The 17,721-nt window shown below is 42.2% G+C and overlaps 2 protein-coding genes across 5 annotated transcripts; one reads left to right on the top strand and one right to left on the bottom strand.

Annotated features, from left to right (window-relative positions):
- Nucleotides 1-419: 419 nt before the first annotated feature.
- Nucleotides 420-5,467, top strand: TEX30 (testis expressed 30). The gene is made up of 5 exons (XM_058019068.1): nt 420-464; nt 1,456-1,686; nt 2,659-2,710; nt 3,778-3,995; nt 5,106-5,467. The coding sequence occupies exons 1-5, from the start codon at nt 447-449 to the stop codon at nt 5,277-5,279; spliced, it is 693 nt and encodes a 230-aa protein (XP_057875051.1). The 5' UTR covers nt 420-446; the 3' UTR covers nt 5,280-5,467.
- A 969-nt stretch (nt 5,468-6,436) lies between these two features.
- On the bottom strand, nt 6,437-15,393 carry POGLUT2 (protein O-glucosyltransferase 2). 4 transcript variants are annotated; one of them, XM_058019064.1, is made up of 10 exons: nt 15,218-15,393; nt 13,580-13,785; nt 12,968-13,173; nt 12,148-12,225; nt 9,962-10,134; nt 8,801-9,038; nt 8,013-8,222; nt 7,567-7,656; nt 6,926-7,030; nt 6,437-6,698 (listed from the first exon to the last, which is right to left on the bottom strand). In XM_058019064.1, exons 1-10 carry the CDS (start codon nt 15,391-15,393, stop codon nt 6,681-6,683), a joined length of 1,500 nt encoding a protein of 499 aa, XP_057875047.1. In that variant the 3' UTR covers nt 6,437-6,680. The 4 variants fall into 4 exon arrangements, with proteins under 4 accessions (XP_057875047.1, XP_057875050.1, XP_057875048.1 ...); XM_058019067.1 differs by having other exon boundaries at nt 13,580-13,751; nt 15,218-15,286; XM_058019065.1 differs by lacking the exon at nt 15,218-15,393 and adding an exon at nt 15,137-15,154 and having other exon boundaries at nt 13,580-13,751.
- Nucleotides 15,394-17,721: the final 2,328 nt, after the last annotated feature.

The raw sequence follows: 17,721 nt of genomic DNA, 5'->3' as shown, positions 1-17,721 counted from the left end.
AGTGCCACGGTCTTGCTGACATGGTGGTGTTCAGTCATAGGTTGGCCTCGATGGTCTCAGGGGTCGTTTCCAACCTAAATGATCCTGTGATTCTGTAACTCATCCTAAGCATCTCATCTGTACTCCTTGAAGTCAGTAAAAACCTGACTTTCCGAGTAATCCCTATGCAATTTATTTCTGCTGAACTACCACCTAGCAGTCCGTGGAGTTTTTGTACACAAGGGTGAATAAAAACATTTTACGGGGAGCTTTATTAATTTCTGGCGGCTCGACGTACTCAACACGGCCCAACCCGTGCCCACCCACGACTCCCGCTCCCCCGCGCAGGCCGCTGCCTCTCCCCTCACCGGGGGGGCGGGGCCACGCTGGCTCTGACCAATCAGCGCCGCGGCTGATTGGGGCCGGACTGGCGCGGGGAGCTGTCACTCCGGTGACGTCACGGCGGGATGAGCGGGCGGGCGGAGGTATGGCCGCCGCTGTGTCTGGGCCTGCCCAGGGCATGAGCGGGTTCCTGCGGCCCTGGGCAGCTGCCCTTCCCTCGGAGGGGGCCCTGCAGCTGGGCGAGGGGGCAGGCTGCTGCCGCTGCCTTCCCTCTGGCAGACTACTGTGTGCAGGCCTCTGGCTGTCCCGCGTGTCCTCCGCCATCTCCTGCCTTGTCTGGCATTGCCACTCGCTCCGGGGCTGCGAGGGCAGCAGCTCGGCAGGGCCGCTGAGCGCCTCCCCCGGCCTGTGCAGCTCCTGTGCGGAGCGCTGCCGAGGAGCCGCTCCTGGACATTGAGTTTATCCCTGCCCCGGGGTGTCCTTCTTGCTCCCAGAAGCCGCCGCAGGGATGTTTGTGTTGCCCAGTGCCCGTTCATTCCGCAGAACATGAGCAGCTCTTGTGTCTGGGTCAGCTTCTCCAGCTGGCGGTGCTGATGGAGGCCCTGTGTCCCCCTGGAGCTTTGGCTGAAGCTGTGCTGCCCCTGTCCCTGGGGAAGGTTCAGTCCTCGCCTCTGTGCAGGCTGCTGCTTCACTCGCTGATGATTGAAATCACTCTGTGATTTCAAAATGTTTGCTAGGCTGTGTCCTAATGTCACACATTATGGTTTAGGCAGCTAGTTAGGTCTGGAAAAGATAGACATAGATAGATAGATAGATAGAGAGGGTCAGAACCATTTCAGTTTGTGTTTTGAAGCTTCATTCTCTAATGCAGAACATAAGGTGTGGAGTCATAAAGGGACTTGCCCATTATTGTACGGAAAATCTTTGAAGCAGAGGTGCAGTCACTCATTCAGTACTCTTAAACAGAAGAAATAAAAACAGGCTTGCTGTTTTGGTTTATTTCTTAATTGTCTGAGGTTTTTTCATAATAATGTGTAGATGTATATAGACTGGGAAACCAAGAGGGAGGCTTTTTGGGTTTGGTTTTGTTTGGTTTTGTTAAAATAATAATACTGGGTTATGTTTCATTTCTAGGTTAAAGTGAAAATACCTTTTGGAAACAAATACCTTGATGCTATCTTCTCTGTCCCAGAGAAGAAACCAACATATGGAGTGATTCTTACTCATGGAGCTGGAGGAGACATGAATTTCCCTCACTTGGTGTCCTTGGCAGCCTATCTTGCATCCCATGGAGTTCTGTGCCTGCGGTTTACTTGTAAAGGCCTTAATGTTGCCTACAGGGCTAAGGCTTTCAAAGCAGTTGTGGTAAGGAGTGAAAAAATTCTGAGACCAAAGCTTAGATCCACGGTTTCTTAAATTACAGCCAGAGATTAGCCAAGAAACAGTGGGAGAATTAGAACCAAAGTTTAGATAAATGGAGCACTGTGTGTGAACAGAAGGAGCAGAAGCAGTTCTTAGATGGGCAACAGCTGGAACAGCTGCCACAAGTGTGTGGGTTTGAGTTCAGGGAAAAAGAAAATCCTGACAAAGAGCAATGGTGTTTCATGGGAAAACTTACAGCTTGCAAAAAGTGGAAGAATTTAGGATGGGTGATCTGCTCACATTGAGCAGGAGGCATTTTTATAGGGGAACAAAGTCCAGTTCTAAAGGAATTGTGTATGATGTCATCGTGATTAAATGTACATTAATTTGAAGTCAGACTTTATTTCATTGGGCATCTCCAGTCTTTATGGAAGAAGCATAAGTTGTTAGTGTGTTTATGTTAATATGCTGGTATGTAAGGATAATTTTAAGGCAGCTGCTAAGATTAGTTATCTCCTAAAATGTGAAAAAATGTTGAAAAAAAATGTTGAAAAAAAATGAATTTTATCTTTTCTGTTGGACTTAACTGATCGTGTCACAAATACATAACCTCAATGAAGAGCATTTTTGCAAACCTGCTTTTCCTTTTGATGGGCCAAGATTGTGCATGAGGTCTGTTACTGTAACTGAGTTGATACATAGTATTCACTTGTTTTGGTAACTTTATAGGGCATCTGATATTTTAGACTTGTTGAGAGCTAATGTGAAATTGATTATGTTGTTGGTGCAAAACCTTATGAAACCATTTATGTGATAAAACCCAACAGAGCACCTTGTATGTACCTGTTCTTTCATCTTCAGTGCTGAAAGAGCTTCCCATTTTTTGTGTGTAGTAGCTACAAACAGAAGAGATTCCTAGCTTCCCAGCTGTCTTAATTCTGACATGTAATGCTTCTCTTTCTCTTATTTCTTTAGGAATACTTAAAACTTTGTGATGATTATAAACTTTCTGGTGTTTTCCTTGCAGGTATTGTTTTTATTATCAATAATTTTCTCTCTTATACTGTCTCTAGTAATAGCAATCTGTAAGTATTCCAAGTCTGTCCCACTTTGGTGACAAGCAAATGAACCCTTCTTATGATGCCATAGATCTTACTGCAGAAGAGGAAAGAAAGAGCAATAGATTGTATTTTCCAGGTACTTTGGGAGAAAACTTCCTTGTCACTTGGAATTTACAGGGCATGATTTTTCTGATTATCCATGTGTACTTTTTAACTGCAGGTCTTGAAGAATTCTGGTTACTGATAAATGGAAAACAGTTTTCCCAAAGCAGGTTATGGTAATTAAAACCTAGCAGCAGATGAAAAGTCAGCTATGTTATGTGGAAAGGGGAATAGGTGGGGGTGGTCAGGACTGTCTTGATAGGGGAAATTCTGAGTTTTCTCTTAAGTGAACCAAGTCTGTGCTGCTGTAAGAACTAGTGACTTGTAACACTCAATTGCAGTGCACTGTCAGCTCATATGCCTCCTCTTTGAGGAGATACTTTCCCTTGCTGTTACTGACTGACCTCATGTTCCAAGTTCACATTTTCCCTCCCTTCTACTTTTACTTTTAGGCTGAAGTTCAAAGTGTGCATAAACACTTGCTGGATTTGTTTTGTGAGCCAAGTGAAATCAAGCAGAGAATTTTGTTTTGAATTTGAGCAAATTGAGGTTGCATGAAAATAATGATACAGGACACTATCATAGCTATCTCAAATTTCCAGGCTCTGGAGCATAGGACCAGTCCTTCTCTTCCCTGGTCCCCAGGGTGGGGTGTTGTTCCTTCCAGTATTGCAAGGAATCTCTATCCCTTTATATTTTCTTTTTTTCCCCTTCTTTTTTAAAGGGGTGTAAATGTTACAACTAGACAAATATCTTAGCAGAAAATGTTGAAATTAGGATTAATGTTTTTCATGAAGTAGATCATCCCTAGCATTTTGTGACATTGAAATACACTCAGTTGGATTGGTTTGGGGAGTTGTTTACTAAACCAGAATGTAGATGAGGTGACCGCAGATAAAACTTTTTTCCTTTATTTCTGCATGGGAGAAAGGCCGTTCCATGGGCTCACGAGCTGCTGCCTCTGTGATACGTCAGCTGAGCCAGGGTGATGATGATGATGATGATGATGGCTTCATTCAAGGTCTCGTGTGTTTATCTTACCCATTGCATCGACCAAAACTGCAGTCCAAGCTCCGGGATGAGGATTTGTTACTGATCACACGTCCAGTGCTGTTTGTCTCGGGATCAGCAGATGAGATGTGTGAAAAAGTGAGTACCCTTGTAAATCCTGCTGTGAAAGGCCAGTCTGGAGGAGCAGCAATGGGCCTCAGGGATGCCTGTATTTCACCTGAGTAACAGCCTTGCCTAAATAGGTGTCTTCTGAAGGAAGCCTTGGGTAGAAAACTTCATCAGACACAAGGAAGCCTGGCAGGGCTTCCTTTTGCTGCTTAAAATGTAATGGGCCATGCTTGATCTTCCACTTTAGCAAGTTCAACTTTGGGCCACTGAAATACCCCTGATTTAAATGGTTTCAATAGGAGTGCATAAATTTAAAGTGGTCTATGGAAGTAGTGAGTTATTTGCTATTTTGTTTTAACCATTTCAAGTTACAAAACCTGTGTGGTGCCACCAATGTCACATTGGTCACATTTTCATGGCAAATTCTTCTAGCAAAGCAGTTCTACCCCCAAGTCAGGCTTCTGTGGTCAAAAGTGATAGTTTTGTAGAGATGAAGAGCAGGTGTAGAGAGGGAGGGAAACAGTGCTTTTCTGGCATGTTTCCTTGCAAGCAGGTATCTGTTGTTCTTGAACAGGCCAGTGTGAATTTGGGGCTATGTGCAATTGGCATTTTCCATGCCTGGACAGTTTCTAAGGAATCATAATGCTTTTGTGAGGATTTGTTGCCAAAATAAGTCAGGCCAGTGACCAGCAGATCCTTGGAGTGTCCTTTATGGGGGAATCTCTGACTTTGTGAGCTGGTTCTTAGATCTGTTCGCTGAGAAATTTCAACAGTGTCAAAGCTAGTCCCTAAGGAATTACATTGCTATTCAGCCTCTGCAGACAAATCTGACTTCAGTTCTATCATTTTATTGCCAGCACTACCCTCTGACAGTAAAAATGGACTCCTTTGAAGTTTAATTTTCTGCTATTCTCTGTTTCAGTAGGGGTGAAGCTTTGAGCAGATCCCACTATTCATATCCTGAACAGAGAATACATCCCATTTTCCTAGCAAGGTGTTTTTCATGTGCACACAAATCCATCTATCTGGTTTTTAGGAGCTGCCTATTTTGCATTACACAGGCAAAGCAAGAGACATCTAGGAGTTCCAGAGTTTGTAGCAGCCAGTTCTCTAATATCTGCATTCTTGTTTTCTCCATAGCAATTGCTAGAAGGTGTGGTGAGCAAAATGAAAGCCCCTAAAAAAATCCATTGGATTGATAAAGCAAACCATGGGATGGCAGTCAAAGGACGAACAGCAGATGATGTCATGGAAGAAGTAAATGCACAGGTTTTTTCTTGGCTTAGAGAGAATGTTCAACTGCAGCAAAAATAATTTGCAGTGTTCAAGCAGTATCTTCATTTAGTTTTTCCTAAATGTGGCAAATACGGGGTTTGTTATTTTTAGAGGCATATTTTTTTAAAAACTGATGTTTTCAGAGGTCTAAGTGTAAATGCAAATAAAGCTTTGTATGAATGAAAAGAAAATGCAAACTAATAAAGAACTTCCAGAAGTACAGAAAATATATCATGGTAGCATTGTTCTCTGTGTTTCTATGCAAATATCCATATACAACATTTGGGAATGCAGAAGATTAAGAAATGCTTTTGACTAATATTTGAAGTAATATACTGGAAAAAAATCTACTTCAACAGACATCTTTAAGGTTCCTCAATTTCTGAGTATCTTACTGATGCTGTACTCATTGGCAATTAAAACCTACTGATTTTAGGGTTCTGCCAGCACACCCCCTGAGGCTGGTGAGCCTGGTGTACTACTTTGCCTTGATGCTGTGTGCTGGCCTTCCCAGGTGCTTCCAAATCTGTGAGGCAGGGAGAGGAATCTCTGCTTGGTCACAGTGTCTGCCACCTTAGGGAGCCAGATTCTGCCTCTGTGGGGAGGAGGTAATGCAGGCACAGCTGGGTGTGTGGAGCAAAGAACATTGTTCAGTTTTGAGGAGTCCCCTTCACCAGTGTCCTTTGTGTAAAGGACTGATCACAGAGACCCTCTGATAAATAAACACTGATAGACAAATTGTGTTTAGTGATGGAGGAACTCCTGGAGCAGGAACCATCCATTGTGACAGGAGGATCTCAGGTCCCTGCCTGAGCTCTGACACTGCAGAGTGGATTAAACACTGTGTGTGTACTGGCAGCTGCAGCCTTTGTCATTATGGGCTGTGAGTAATCTGTTGGTATAACCGAGCCTACAGCAATATTGGAATTGTGGTTTTCCTGCAGGTTAACAAGATTTATTATGAACCCCACAGCACTGGGGAGAATTTGAGATTCTCTCAGAAGGAGCACAGTTATGGTCTGAAAAAAGAAGCCTTTGGTTGGATGGATAGATAGATAGAGAGGGAGGGAAGATTTATGTTTCTCATCTGCCCTTCTTTGCAGAACAGTTTCAGGTTTGTGGAAAGACTTAATGTTTACAAGCATGAGTAAAAAGTATCTGCATTTCCAAGGTAACTCAGGACAGGAACACATGACTGATACAAACATGGTTTTTATTTCAAAAAAATTCTAAAAATGTGTTTGAATAAGGCTCTCCCACCACTGCATGATTAAAAGGAAATCAGAGGTGCTTTGATTTCTTCCATACGTAGATCATGAAATGGTAAACTTTAAAATATCCACTGACATTTTCTGCGGGCATACTAACCCAGATTTTCCTTCTTTCTTTAAGAAGACAGTCTGAATTTAGGTAAATACTGAAAAAAAGTATTTACTTCTGTCAGAGTTCATCTTTGGCCTGCAGTCAAAAAAGAAGAAACATGTTTCAGTTAACTGGAAGCCTATTTTTCACTGTCTAGTCCTCTAGTCCTGCAAATACATCAAGAAGTGTTTCTAAGTTGGATAGGTGTTAATGGCCTGGTCTGATAACTGATACTGTGGGGCACTAGGCAGCCTTGCTCCAGCAGGGCTCAGCAGGAACTGAAGACACTCAGCACTTTACATTTAACCCTGCATGGACTGTACCTTTTTTCGGTGGCAAGTGCATGGGAAAAGGTCATCATCAGGCTGCTGCACCTTCTCCATCCCATCTCTGATTTTTGGTTCACTCACTTGCAAGCTGGCATATTCCTAATTTTAAAAAAAGGAAGGTATCATTAATCCATACATTTTTTAGATTGTACATGTAGTTGCCAATATTGTACCAAATCAGCTGAGCAGTTCTGTATGAACTCTGGGGCTACACAATCTGTTCCTGCAGACTGTCACAGGCAGGGTGAGGGAACACTCAGCTGCAGACAGGAGCCCCTTTGAGTGCCTCCCTGGAGTTCAGTATCTCGGTGCTAATGCACAGATATTTTCAGCTGTGGTTCACAGGGCGTGCGTCTGATGTGGAATTCTTTGATCATTGTGGGCTACATATTCTGGCAGATTAGATCAAGATTTATGGGATCCCACTGCCTCTCAAACAGCCAGCACAGTCTTAAGGGGTTTCATAGCATATAATTGAATACAATGTTTGTAAAAACCAAATGAAGATTTTAATTGCTGCTGCTTGCTTCATGGCTTCAAGTACCAGACTGGCCAATTTCCAGCAGCTCAGTTGCCCTAAATTCTTGCTGTGTGATTTCTATTTCTGTGCCGGTAGCCATTAAAAATATACTGACCTGGAAAAGTTTGAAATAGTAACAAAAAATGTGGTCTCCCATGAGATTGTTTCTTGCAAATTCTTGTCCAGATTTTGCAATATTTTTTGCCTGTCAAAGAAAATGAAAGTTTGGTTTATTTTTTTTATTGCCCAGAACTAGTATTTATTTCAGGGTGCTACTGTTGGTTCCCAAGTTACAAATGAAGTTGACAGTTCAGGATAACTCAAGTAAAACATAATTTTTAAAAGTTAAGGCATTATTAGGAAGATACTTTTTTTTTCCTGAAGTTCAATTTGATTTCAAATTAAGGACAAAATTATGCATTTTTGAGTGTTATTCTTCTTTGTAGAGTTGATGAAATAAATTTCAAGTTCTCCTAGTATTTTTTTTGCTTTGTTTTAAAGAAATTCAATTTCTGTTCTCTTCTAGAAACATTACTGCATACTTCTAAATGTGTATTTTACCTCTTCATCATGATCTTTTGCCCACTGTAGTTTTTCTAGCAGATCACTCAGGTCACTTTTAAATGGAATGTAGTGTTTCCATGGCTGCAGCTCATTATAAAAGTGCTCATAGTAGATGGAGTCTTGCTTTAGCACCACACTGTTTCCTGCTAGTAGATAAGGCAATCTGTATGCTGCCACTGTGCCATCAATATTAATTTGATATTTATACTGGAAAGAAAAGGACCAGAAGTTATTAAAAACCACAGGATCCCTGGCTTGGTTAGGTTATATTCTGAGGGCACTGGTGTTACTGACTTGCTGATATTGAGACAGGTAGGAGTGGCTAGGCAAGCATCAATGTCTAAGAAGCTTTTATTATCTAGTTTGGAATTCATCACAGTGCAGGGTACACAGGGCTTCATCAATTAAGTTCTCCAGGAATACTTAGGTGCTCATCCTCGGATGTGAGGGTAGATGTGCCACTTCATCCACAGACTTTCCCACTATGTTAGTTAGGTTAGTAGTCCTGATCGCTGAATCAGGAAAAAGAAATAAAAAGGAACTTGAAGTTATGTAGATTACACGAGGTTCTACAGAACCTTTAGATGTAAATCAGACATTACTATCCTGAGGGTAAGAGCTACATAACAGTTAATCCCACTGGAGGGATGTCTAGTCACGCTTGTTACTGGTAGTGTCCTGAATAACTAACAATCCCTTTATTTTCAATAATACATACTAAGTTATTTCATAATGGGAAACATTATGTGAGAACTGAGTTCTATGAAAAATAATTAGTGGCTTACCTTAAAAAAATCAAAAAACGAAATGTGCTTAACAATAGGACCATAGAGGTTTTCATCATGTTTAAAGAAAAAAAAGTTTGTGAAAGCAGCATCTATGATCTCTGGATATTTCTTGCTGAGTTTTACAAGCTCAAGCCTCTCTTTGCGGCTGTCCCGTCCTCTCCAGAAGGCTGTGGTGTTCTTGTCTTCCCACGATGGGCCAGTGTTTGCTTGGACTGACATCATATCCAGGCTGACTCTGCAGCAGAAAGAAGTGGTTTAATAGTGAAGCCTACTGGAAACTTTTTAAAGTGCAGTTACTTAAAAGAGTTCACAGTACCCACAGACAGAGAGCAAAGATGAAGGCAAGTCATGAGCACACCATCATGTGTTACTGTGTCAGTCTTTTGCAGCAAGAGAAACAGATAATGTTAAATTCATGGGTGTGTGGCATGACAGCATCCTTCAACATCATCATTCAAGGCATGTGGAAACAATACCATGAAAAAAATAGATAAAGGTGGATACACTTGCCAGAGAAGGTGATGCAAGGTACTGTAACTTGCTTAGTAAAATATACTGCACATCCTTAAAAATGTTAAGAAATTCAACACATAAACTGGGAGGGCAAGGGATAGCAAATTAGAAAAACTTTTCACAAAAAAAAAAGGAACCTGAACTAAATGCAGTGAAATGTTAAGTTCAAGATGGATTGCAAAGATTTCTTAGAAGCAAGCTGTCTTTGTAGTGTTTCAAGACAGAAAAGAGCAGTTGCTAAGGCCAGTTATGGTCAGTAATCAAAGTGGGAGATGGTAGCTCCTAGTTTGAAAATTCCCAATAGCTATGTTGGGATTTGAAAGGTACACAAAAAACAAATTTCAACAAAATCAGGAAAGAAAGATGCCTGGCCAGTTGTCAACAAGTTCATGGGGGGAGAAACAAAGCAAAAAAATCAAATGCCTAGCCTTGAAACACTCTCAAGTGCTGTTTTTGTGATTTGACCATTTAGATAAATTTAGATTTTTGAAATGAAACAGTGAAGTACAATAATATATTGATTACACAGTCACTGCCTACCTGGGTTGCCAGTCTCTTGATGAGTAAACAAAAATAGTTAATATACAGGTCTCTAGGGAAGATCATTCAGTGTGAATTTTGTGAAAAGTTTAAGCCATTTCTTACCGTCCCATCGTCTCCAAAACAGAGTCTGTTAAGTCGTATGTTGGCATGACAATGTCCTTTGACTCACTGGAACCACACCATGAGAAGATTGGGTGCAAGTTCTGTGGGGGCTTCCTTTTCTCCAGAGGCCAGTCCCCCAAATTAACAAAAAATTCTACATCTGGCATTTTCACCTAAAGAGAAGCAAAGCAGGCACAAATGTAGTTTAGCACAAACAGTATTCTGCTGGCATCTTGCATTTTGAAAACAACCTCACTAAGAGGAAAAATTGCCAGGTGTCTAATAAACTTAAAGTACCTGTAATAAATCATGGACATTTAGAAACCTGTTAGAGATACTGAGACCACAGAGTAAAGCCTACAAAATAGTATTTAAAAAAAATTTGCAAAGTCACATAAGGCATAGGAGCCCCCTTTTTAGAGGATGATTTCCTGATATACTTTACATGATTGGCCCCACAATCTTTTGATCAGGCTAGCACTGGTACCTAGTCAGCAATTGTATAGTTCAAGGTAAGCTGGATCATCTCGTTACTGTATGGAAAACTGATGCTGGCTGGTAAATCAGTTTTCTGTCACATCAGTGATCTAATTCACCCTGTATCTGCAGGATGCCTAAATCCAACAGAAGAGAAGAAACAGAAATAAACAGCCATGATGGGAAGACCAATTTAGTCAATGCTTTGGTTAATAATTAAGCATAACATCATCACTTAGTTAAAATATTTGGTAGCATGGAACCATACCTGAAATCACTGTCACAGCCAAAAGGCAAGAAAAATACTGTTGATGGCCAGGAAGCAGGACAGAGGGCATAATTTTGCTGTTTTATGAAACTGTGATGCACCCCTGTGTTGAGTTTAGTTTGGGTATTTTCAAGTGAAGTAAGAATAGGTAGAAAGAAAGGCAGCTCTGTAGTTTTCCAAAGAAAGGACCAGCTGCCTTGTGAGGGAACACTGAAAATGGTGGGACAGTTCAGTTTGGAGAGCAAAAGGCAAAACATGAAAAATGGCTGCATTTTACAGAACCCTGAAGGCACATATAAGGTCAGTGCAGAACTAATGTCATCTCTCAGTTCACTCTCTTCCCTCTCAGTTTTCTCTTTCAAAACAAAAGAAATTAATAATTTGCCAAATATCAAACACCTCCAAATGGTGGAAGGCACTCTATTCCTTTCAAAGGGTGTTTGCTACACAGGCCAATGCTCAGCACTGACCTTCGTTACTATGGCGCCATCTAAAGGTGGTAATGGCCATAAACCCTACAAACTGAATTTTCTACACATCCTCAGCAGCAGAATCCATCAGCAACCTGAATCTTCTCCAACCAACTATCTACTGTCACTCAGTGACACTATCCTAATAAAAATTCTTATTCAATGGTATTTAATGGGAATGAGATAAACTGTGTTTCCTAGATATGTAAACAGTTTCTGGTTTTGGAGTTAGCAATCCTTTTTCAACTTTTAGTCTAAAGTCCTTACATGAAATTTAATTCCATTATTTCTTGTCCAACACTACTGACACCAAGAACAGTTTACTTCCATCTTCCAGAGAACAATCTTTTAGCTAATTGTAGTCTACATCCATGTCTTCCCTTAGACATCATGTCCTCTTATAAATAGTGTTAGATGAAACAATCACCAGTTAAATTAACGTGCATTTTACATTTAGTCATTTTCCCAGTCTTCCTGTGCACTGTTAGTTCAGCAACGTTATCAACAGAGCAACCCTTAAAGCATGACACCCAAAGGCAGCCAGAGTAGCATAACTGATCCATTACTAATTCTGAGGACACTGGAAAGGCTACTTGATATTTCTTTAATGTGTTATGTAAACTTGTGTTCAGCTTTCTGCAGCAATGTACCTGCAGAGACAGAATTTTCTGTTAGATGCTACAGGATGATTGATTTATTTATTCTATGGGGAAAAAACCGGCTTATCAAAAAACTGGCTTATCAAACTCACCTATAAAAGCCTGTTTATTCAATTAACTTTTGTGATGCTCAATCAGATGGCATTCTAGAACATGACAGCTTCAAACAAGGAAAATCCATGACCTTTCCATAATTAATCAATGAGCAAGAGTTTTTTAACAGAAACAGCAACAAAAACACTGACATGTATTTAAGGCCAGGCTTCTATAAATTAGGACATACAGAGTAGGTGGCTGTACAGATGTACTCACTTTTCTGGTTAAAGAAAGCAGTATGGCATCCATGAAAATTCTGAAGCCTACATGTTCCCCATATGTCTTTATATAAACCTGAAAATAAACAAAGGTTTTACTGGGTGATTTCATTTCAGAGAATGGCTGGCACAATTCAGAGCTCTTTTAATCACATAGTAACTACTCAGACAGACTATATGGCTGTATAGACTTATGAATCAGCTGGGAAGCAATAGAAATCTCATCACAGAAAAGTGATGAAAAAAAATGACAAGCTTTGCTTGCTTTTGCAGATGTTTGAGGTCTGTTTCATGAAAGCAGAAACTGTTGCCTGTCTCTGTGGTGTTCCATTCTTCTAATTTCCATATAAAACTCCACTGAAGTAAGTACAGTGTATACAATTCTCTGTTACAAAGAATTGTAGCTCTGATGCTCAGTTCAGCTAAAAGTGGTATCTCAGAATTATGCATGATGTAATTTATCGATGTACTTCAAATTAGATGATTGTGACACCTCACAGCAGTATTGCTCAGAGAACAGGAAACTGAATTGGCATTTAGGAGACTTGGGTGGGTGCCCAGTACTCACATTGATTGCCTGGAAAGTAATTTGCTTTCACTGTGTTTCAGCTGTAACATGGACAAAAAAGCACTTACAAAGTAGGACTGACATTGCTAAGCTCATACACAAACTGCAAAGTATTCAAGGACAGAGAAGCAAGCAAAGTCTTGTTCTTAAAGAATACACTACAAGAAGCTTTTACAACTCAGATCAACCAAACTGCCCATGGCTTGCCACCAAATTTCCATTTGGACTTCAGATCAACCAGATTCCATACCTCATTGTCTTTGATGGTGTAGTGACACAAACTCTGTCTTTGTCCAAACCTCTGCGGAATTTCTTTTGCAATCTTATCTGGGTCAACAGTGGGAAAATTTGCTAAGTCTCTCTGAATCTGTGGAATGGTTTGAGGGCAGTTCATCTCTTCCAGCCATGCTCTGCTATCCTCCTGAGGGCAGTCACAGTTTTCATGGTAAACAGGTCCTATTGGGAACAAAATTATTATTTTAATAAGTCATAATATTGAGCTGTTGAGATCACAGAACAGGGTCAAGCACTGAACATTCATTGCTTACAGCCAAAATTTCAGCGACTCAAAATGGATATGGCTGAATTTTTTTTTAACTCTAATGGAGTCATGTCAACCTATATCAGCTTATGTGTGAGCCTTCTACCTGTATTTATCAGGCAACAGCTTCACAGCATTTGCTTCCTTTTATTATTTTGAAAACTATATGTAGGATGCATATAATGAATCCATAATTCCAATGGGATTTGATAGTCCAGAGAAGTATGAGGTCCCAAAGAATCCCATGCTTCTAGTAGAAGACATTCTGGGACACGCTTTGTCAGCCCTGACAGGAAACCTGTGTGTAGTGGTACCTCTTACCTTTTAAAATATATGGAGACTTTGCAACATGCTTATCTCCAGTTTTGACTTCTATCCTCAGGCTTTTGTAGCTTGCATACATCCTGTACCTCACGAGGAAGGAACCATCTTTCCTGTCCAATACCTGCACACCAACACGAGTGAACTGTTCTTCAGGAGCAGTGATCTTCACCTGGAATGCATTTTCACCTGGTGATGAAGTGAACCTACCCAGAGAATAAGTGGGAGCTTAATACACAAAGGAAACATAAAACAGATTTCTTAGTCTGGTCCATTCCTTTGCAAATCAACAGATTTCCAGCGAGCCAAGTTAGCCATGATTTCCTCTGAGCTGTGTTAGGCCTCTACAAGCACATGCAAATGTTCACTTTAACAGGTTAGTAAGTCTATTATTTTACATTCAGAAGCAAATATTTTCAGATTACCTTATTTTCCAGGTATTATTTAAGGAAGTAAAGAACAAAGTTACACATTTAATCATTATGGTAGCTTAGATGGGAAAAAACATGGAAAAGAAATTAGAGAGAGATCACGTAATTCTATGTGTATATGAAATATTTTGGTATAATTAAACATATACCAAAACAGAAAAACCTCTATAAAACCAAATAAAATAATCTGAATAATCATGAAGTTATCACATGTCATTGATGTATTAACAAAGTTGGTGCAGTCAAAATGCTGTCAACTTCCTTCCACCTCTCTTCCAGCGACCAGGCTCTTGGGCTGTAACTCCTTACTTCACCTTTCCTAAAACTTGCCCAGTCATACTTGAGACCTGCCAGTTCAATGAAACGCAAGAAATATTTACTATCCAAGTTAAGCTGAATTGGCAGCCTCCATACTGACACAAGCCCTGGTGCATCTAATCTGGATGACCTTGATGCAACATTCTGAGCTCCTATCTAGGTTGCATGACCAGTTTTCCGAAATAAATGGAAAGCAATGAGTATTCTCTAAAAATCACAGAGTTGTTAGGGTTGGAAAGGACCACTGGAGATCATCTAGTCCAATCCCCCTGCCAAAGCAAGGTCACCCTGCAGCAGGGGACACAGGGACGTGTCCAGGGGTGTTTGCAGTGTGTCCAGAGAGGGAGACTCCACAGCCTCCCTGGGCAGCCTGTTCCAGTCCTCTGCCACCTCCAGGGAAAGTTTTCCCTCGTGGTGAGGTGAAATTTTCTGTATTTTAGTTTATGGCCATTGCTCCTCGTGCTATTTCATTGCTAAGAAATTTACCTATTGGTCTATGGAGTAATTCCTAAATGATTCAACTGATCTTGTGCCTCGGCACGTAGGAGAAATACTAATGTTCCTAAACAGCGGAAACAAGCAGGATGCCTGAGCCTAACAAATTAAATGTATTAGTCACTGCTAAAGTTTTGACAAAGGAGAATAAATAATGAACTTTTCCCACTGACTAACACGTATGCTTTGCTGCCGAACGTTTCCATCCTCTTATCTCATCCCCTCGCGCCGTTATTTGATACTCCTTGAAAGGATTAATTAGCTCTTGCCAAGTGATAAGCAGAGTCACGTAGAGGGAGCTTTTAGCCCGCACCTTCTACGAGCAAATCGCCAGCCTCTCGGTCTGACCGTGCCCAGAATCTCCCCGAAAAGCCGCCGCCGCCGCCGCCCTCACCTCAGCCCTCGGGCGTCCACGGCCTGCACATAGAAGTACCGCGCGGGGAGCGCGGCCGCGGCGCGCAGCCCCGGCCCCCACACGGCGCTGCGCTCGGCGCTCGGCCGCCCGCCCCCGCCCGCGGCCGCCGCCGCCGCGGCTCCCAGGGCGAGGCACAGCGGCCACAGCGCACGCATCGGCAGCGCCGCTGCCCCCGAGGGACGAACACCGCCGGCACCGGCCTCGGGCCCTCGGCACGCCGCCGGGCAGTCCCGCCCCCGGCGCGGCTCCACGGGGCGGGGCCGCGGCATGGCGGGGCGGCGCTGCCGGGAGGCGCCGGCCCGTTGGGAGGTGCCGGCAGAGCCCCCGGGAATTACTGGGACCTGGCGCGTGGAAAGCATTAGGGACAGCTGGCTCTGACGGCCCGCGGCCCTGACCTACGCACCCGGACATCTCCGAGCCGCTCTTTAACCCCTTCCAGGGGCTGAAGTTCTTCGGCCCAGCCTCCCTTCACTCCGTTCCCGAACTTTAGGGTGGGAAGTGGAGTTTACAATCCGGAAAATGTGTTTTCAAAATCCTCCCCTGAGCAGCTGGAGGTGAAGAGTTTCTTTGAGCTGAGGGTGGCAAAGCCCTGGAACAGGCTGCCCATGGAGGCCGTGGTGGCTTCCTCTCTGCAGACATTCCAAACCCACCGTGTTCCCATGCCACCTGCTCCAGGTGACCCTGCCTTGGCTGGGCGATTGGATTAGATATCTCCCGAGGCCCCTTCCTCCCTTAACACCTTTGTGACTCTGTGATGTGTGGCTGCTGGTAGTGCGGGTCTGGGATTGTCTGGAGCAGAGGTGAGAGGGCACCTCACCCGCTGCCACCAGGGCAATCGCACAACGCAGCCGTGATTCCATGGTGATTCCATGGCCCTTTGTCAAATTATCCAGCCTCCAACTGCAGAGAGCTGGTCCCAAACACTATGCTGCTCTTAACTACATGCAGAATCATTTAGGTTGGAAAAGACCTCTAAGATATTTTCAACTTGGCTCCTGACTGCTTCTCTCTTGTTAAGGCAAACAATAAAGAAAATTGAAATTCATCATCAAGGACTCAGGAATTTCAAAAAGATTTTGTATTTTACATTTGGAAATATTGCAAATATGCTTAGAGTAAAGCATCCAAAAAGCACTTGTTTGAAGAAAATTTCAAGCCTAGAAATGACAGCTTGGGTTGATGAAGAGAGTCTTTTCTAACCAACAATGTCATTACAAAATGCCTTAAATATTACCAAGCCCCAGCTTTTAAAGACATGGTTTTTGCCCTGTTATGTTCAAACTGTCATGAGTTTTTCAAGACATTCAGCAGTTGAAGACTTAAAATTGCCACTAAAATTTCACACAGACTCTATGGTATATCCATGACTCTTTAACTCCTCTCCTTTCCCTGTCTTTACTCTCCTGATGTGTTTTACAGGCAGAAATCACACTTCTTCCAAGCTCATATTTTGCTCTATGAGAGAAGCCAGTCTCTAGTGGGAGAGAACTTTAAAGATATTTTTAATTAAAAAGAAATTTGATAGCTGTAGAATTCGCAGATCATGCTTCCTCCTCTTAGCAGGATGGCACTGACATGTTATAAAAAGCACAATAGTGTTGAAGTAAAGGTGACACACTTCCACCCTCCTGATGTTCTCTCCTCCAGCTTTTTTCCCCCCACAAAAGTGCAGCTCAGGGAATCCATGCAGAGATTTGGCACTATTTGTCAGCACCCAAACAAGTTATAAGATAAATCATGCAACCTAATTTTAGCCTTGGCTGGCAAAGCCAGCATTGCTGTTATCCTAATGCCTATAATTTGGCTCAGATAAAGACGCTTTGGAGGCAGAATTATTTAATTATGTCAAAGGCTGTTGGCCGACTAAGGCTCAACAGGCTTCCAGCTGGCAAAGGCATAAGGGATGCTCTCCTTTACAAGGGGCAGGTTGCCTCAGGATAAACCACATAAACTGGAATGTGATCTAGAGCTTCTCAGGTCCAGGGGATGGCAAACATGGCTGTACCCTCAATTTCTCAAGCACTTTGGCAATTCAGCTCTGCCTAACCACTGAGAACCATCAAATAACACTAGCAGTTCAGGAGATATTAGATTCTGGGTTTTTTTTCTATTAATTGCAGTACCTCTCACAGAAAGTATTGCTGGGAATAGAGGCTCTGTGGACTGGGCACAGTGTCGTAATTGCCAGGAGTGAATCTTCTGTCAGCAGGACCTCATACAACTTTTTGATATTTTATTTAAAATTTTTTAGTGACTTTGTTATAAAATCGATCTGAATATTTAAAAATTAATTTGTGGCAGTAGCAGAACAGCTCCAGTTGCATCTTCAGTGTTGTTCATGCTGACCGCAGTGAAGGATGAGATGACAAATATTGTCAGAAGTTCCAGACAGTGTTATCTGAAATAAACTTTCGTTCCTTCATGCAGTTTTACAGAAGCATTGTTGTTACACGTGTTCTTACCTTACTACTGTCAGGGGAAGA

The sequence above is a fragment of the Melospiza georgiana genome, chromosome 2 (genome assembly GCF_028018845.1).
Source record: "Melospiza georgiana isolate bMelGeo1 chromosome 2, bMelGeo1.pri, whole genome shotgun sequence".
In the NCBI taxonomy this organism is placed as follows: Eukaryota; Metazoa; Chordata; class Aves; order Passeriformes; family Passerellidae; genus Melospiza; species Melospiza georgiana.
The sequence above is the reverse complement of the archived record's forward strand: the minus strand, read 5'-3'. Positions and strand labels throughout refer to the sequence as shown.

Bases quoted from the DNA above. Each gene is read 5' to 3' on its own strand.
- TEX30 (XM_058019068.1), top strand. The intron at 2,711-3,777 runs GTATTGTTTTTA...CATGGGAGAAAG, and splicing joins TTCTGGTGTTTTCCTTGCAG to GCCGTTCCATGGGCTCACGA. The intron at 3,996-5,105 runs GTGAGTACCCTT...TTTTCTCCATAG, and splicing joins CAGATGAGATGTGTGAAAAA to CAATTGCTAGAAGGTGTGGT.
- POGLUT2 (XM_058019063.1), bottom strand. From the start codon at position 15,393: ATGCGTGCGCTGTGGCCGCTGTGCCTCGCCCTGGGAGCCGCGGCGGCG. The intron at 12,226-12,967 runs GTATGGAATCTG...GTTTATTTTCAG, and splicing joins ACACCATCAAAGACAATGAG to GTTTATATAAAGACATATGG. The intron at 7,031-7,566 runs GTCAGTATATTT...TTTTAAAATTAG, and splicing joins ACTATTTCAAACTTTTCCAG to GAATATGCCAGCTTGCAAGT.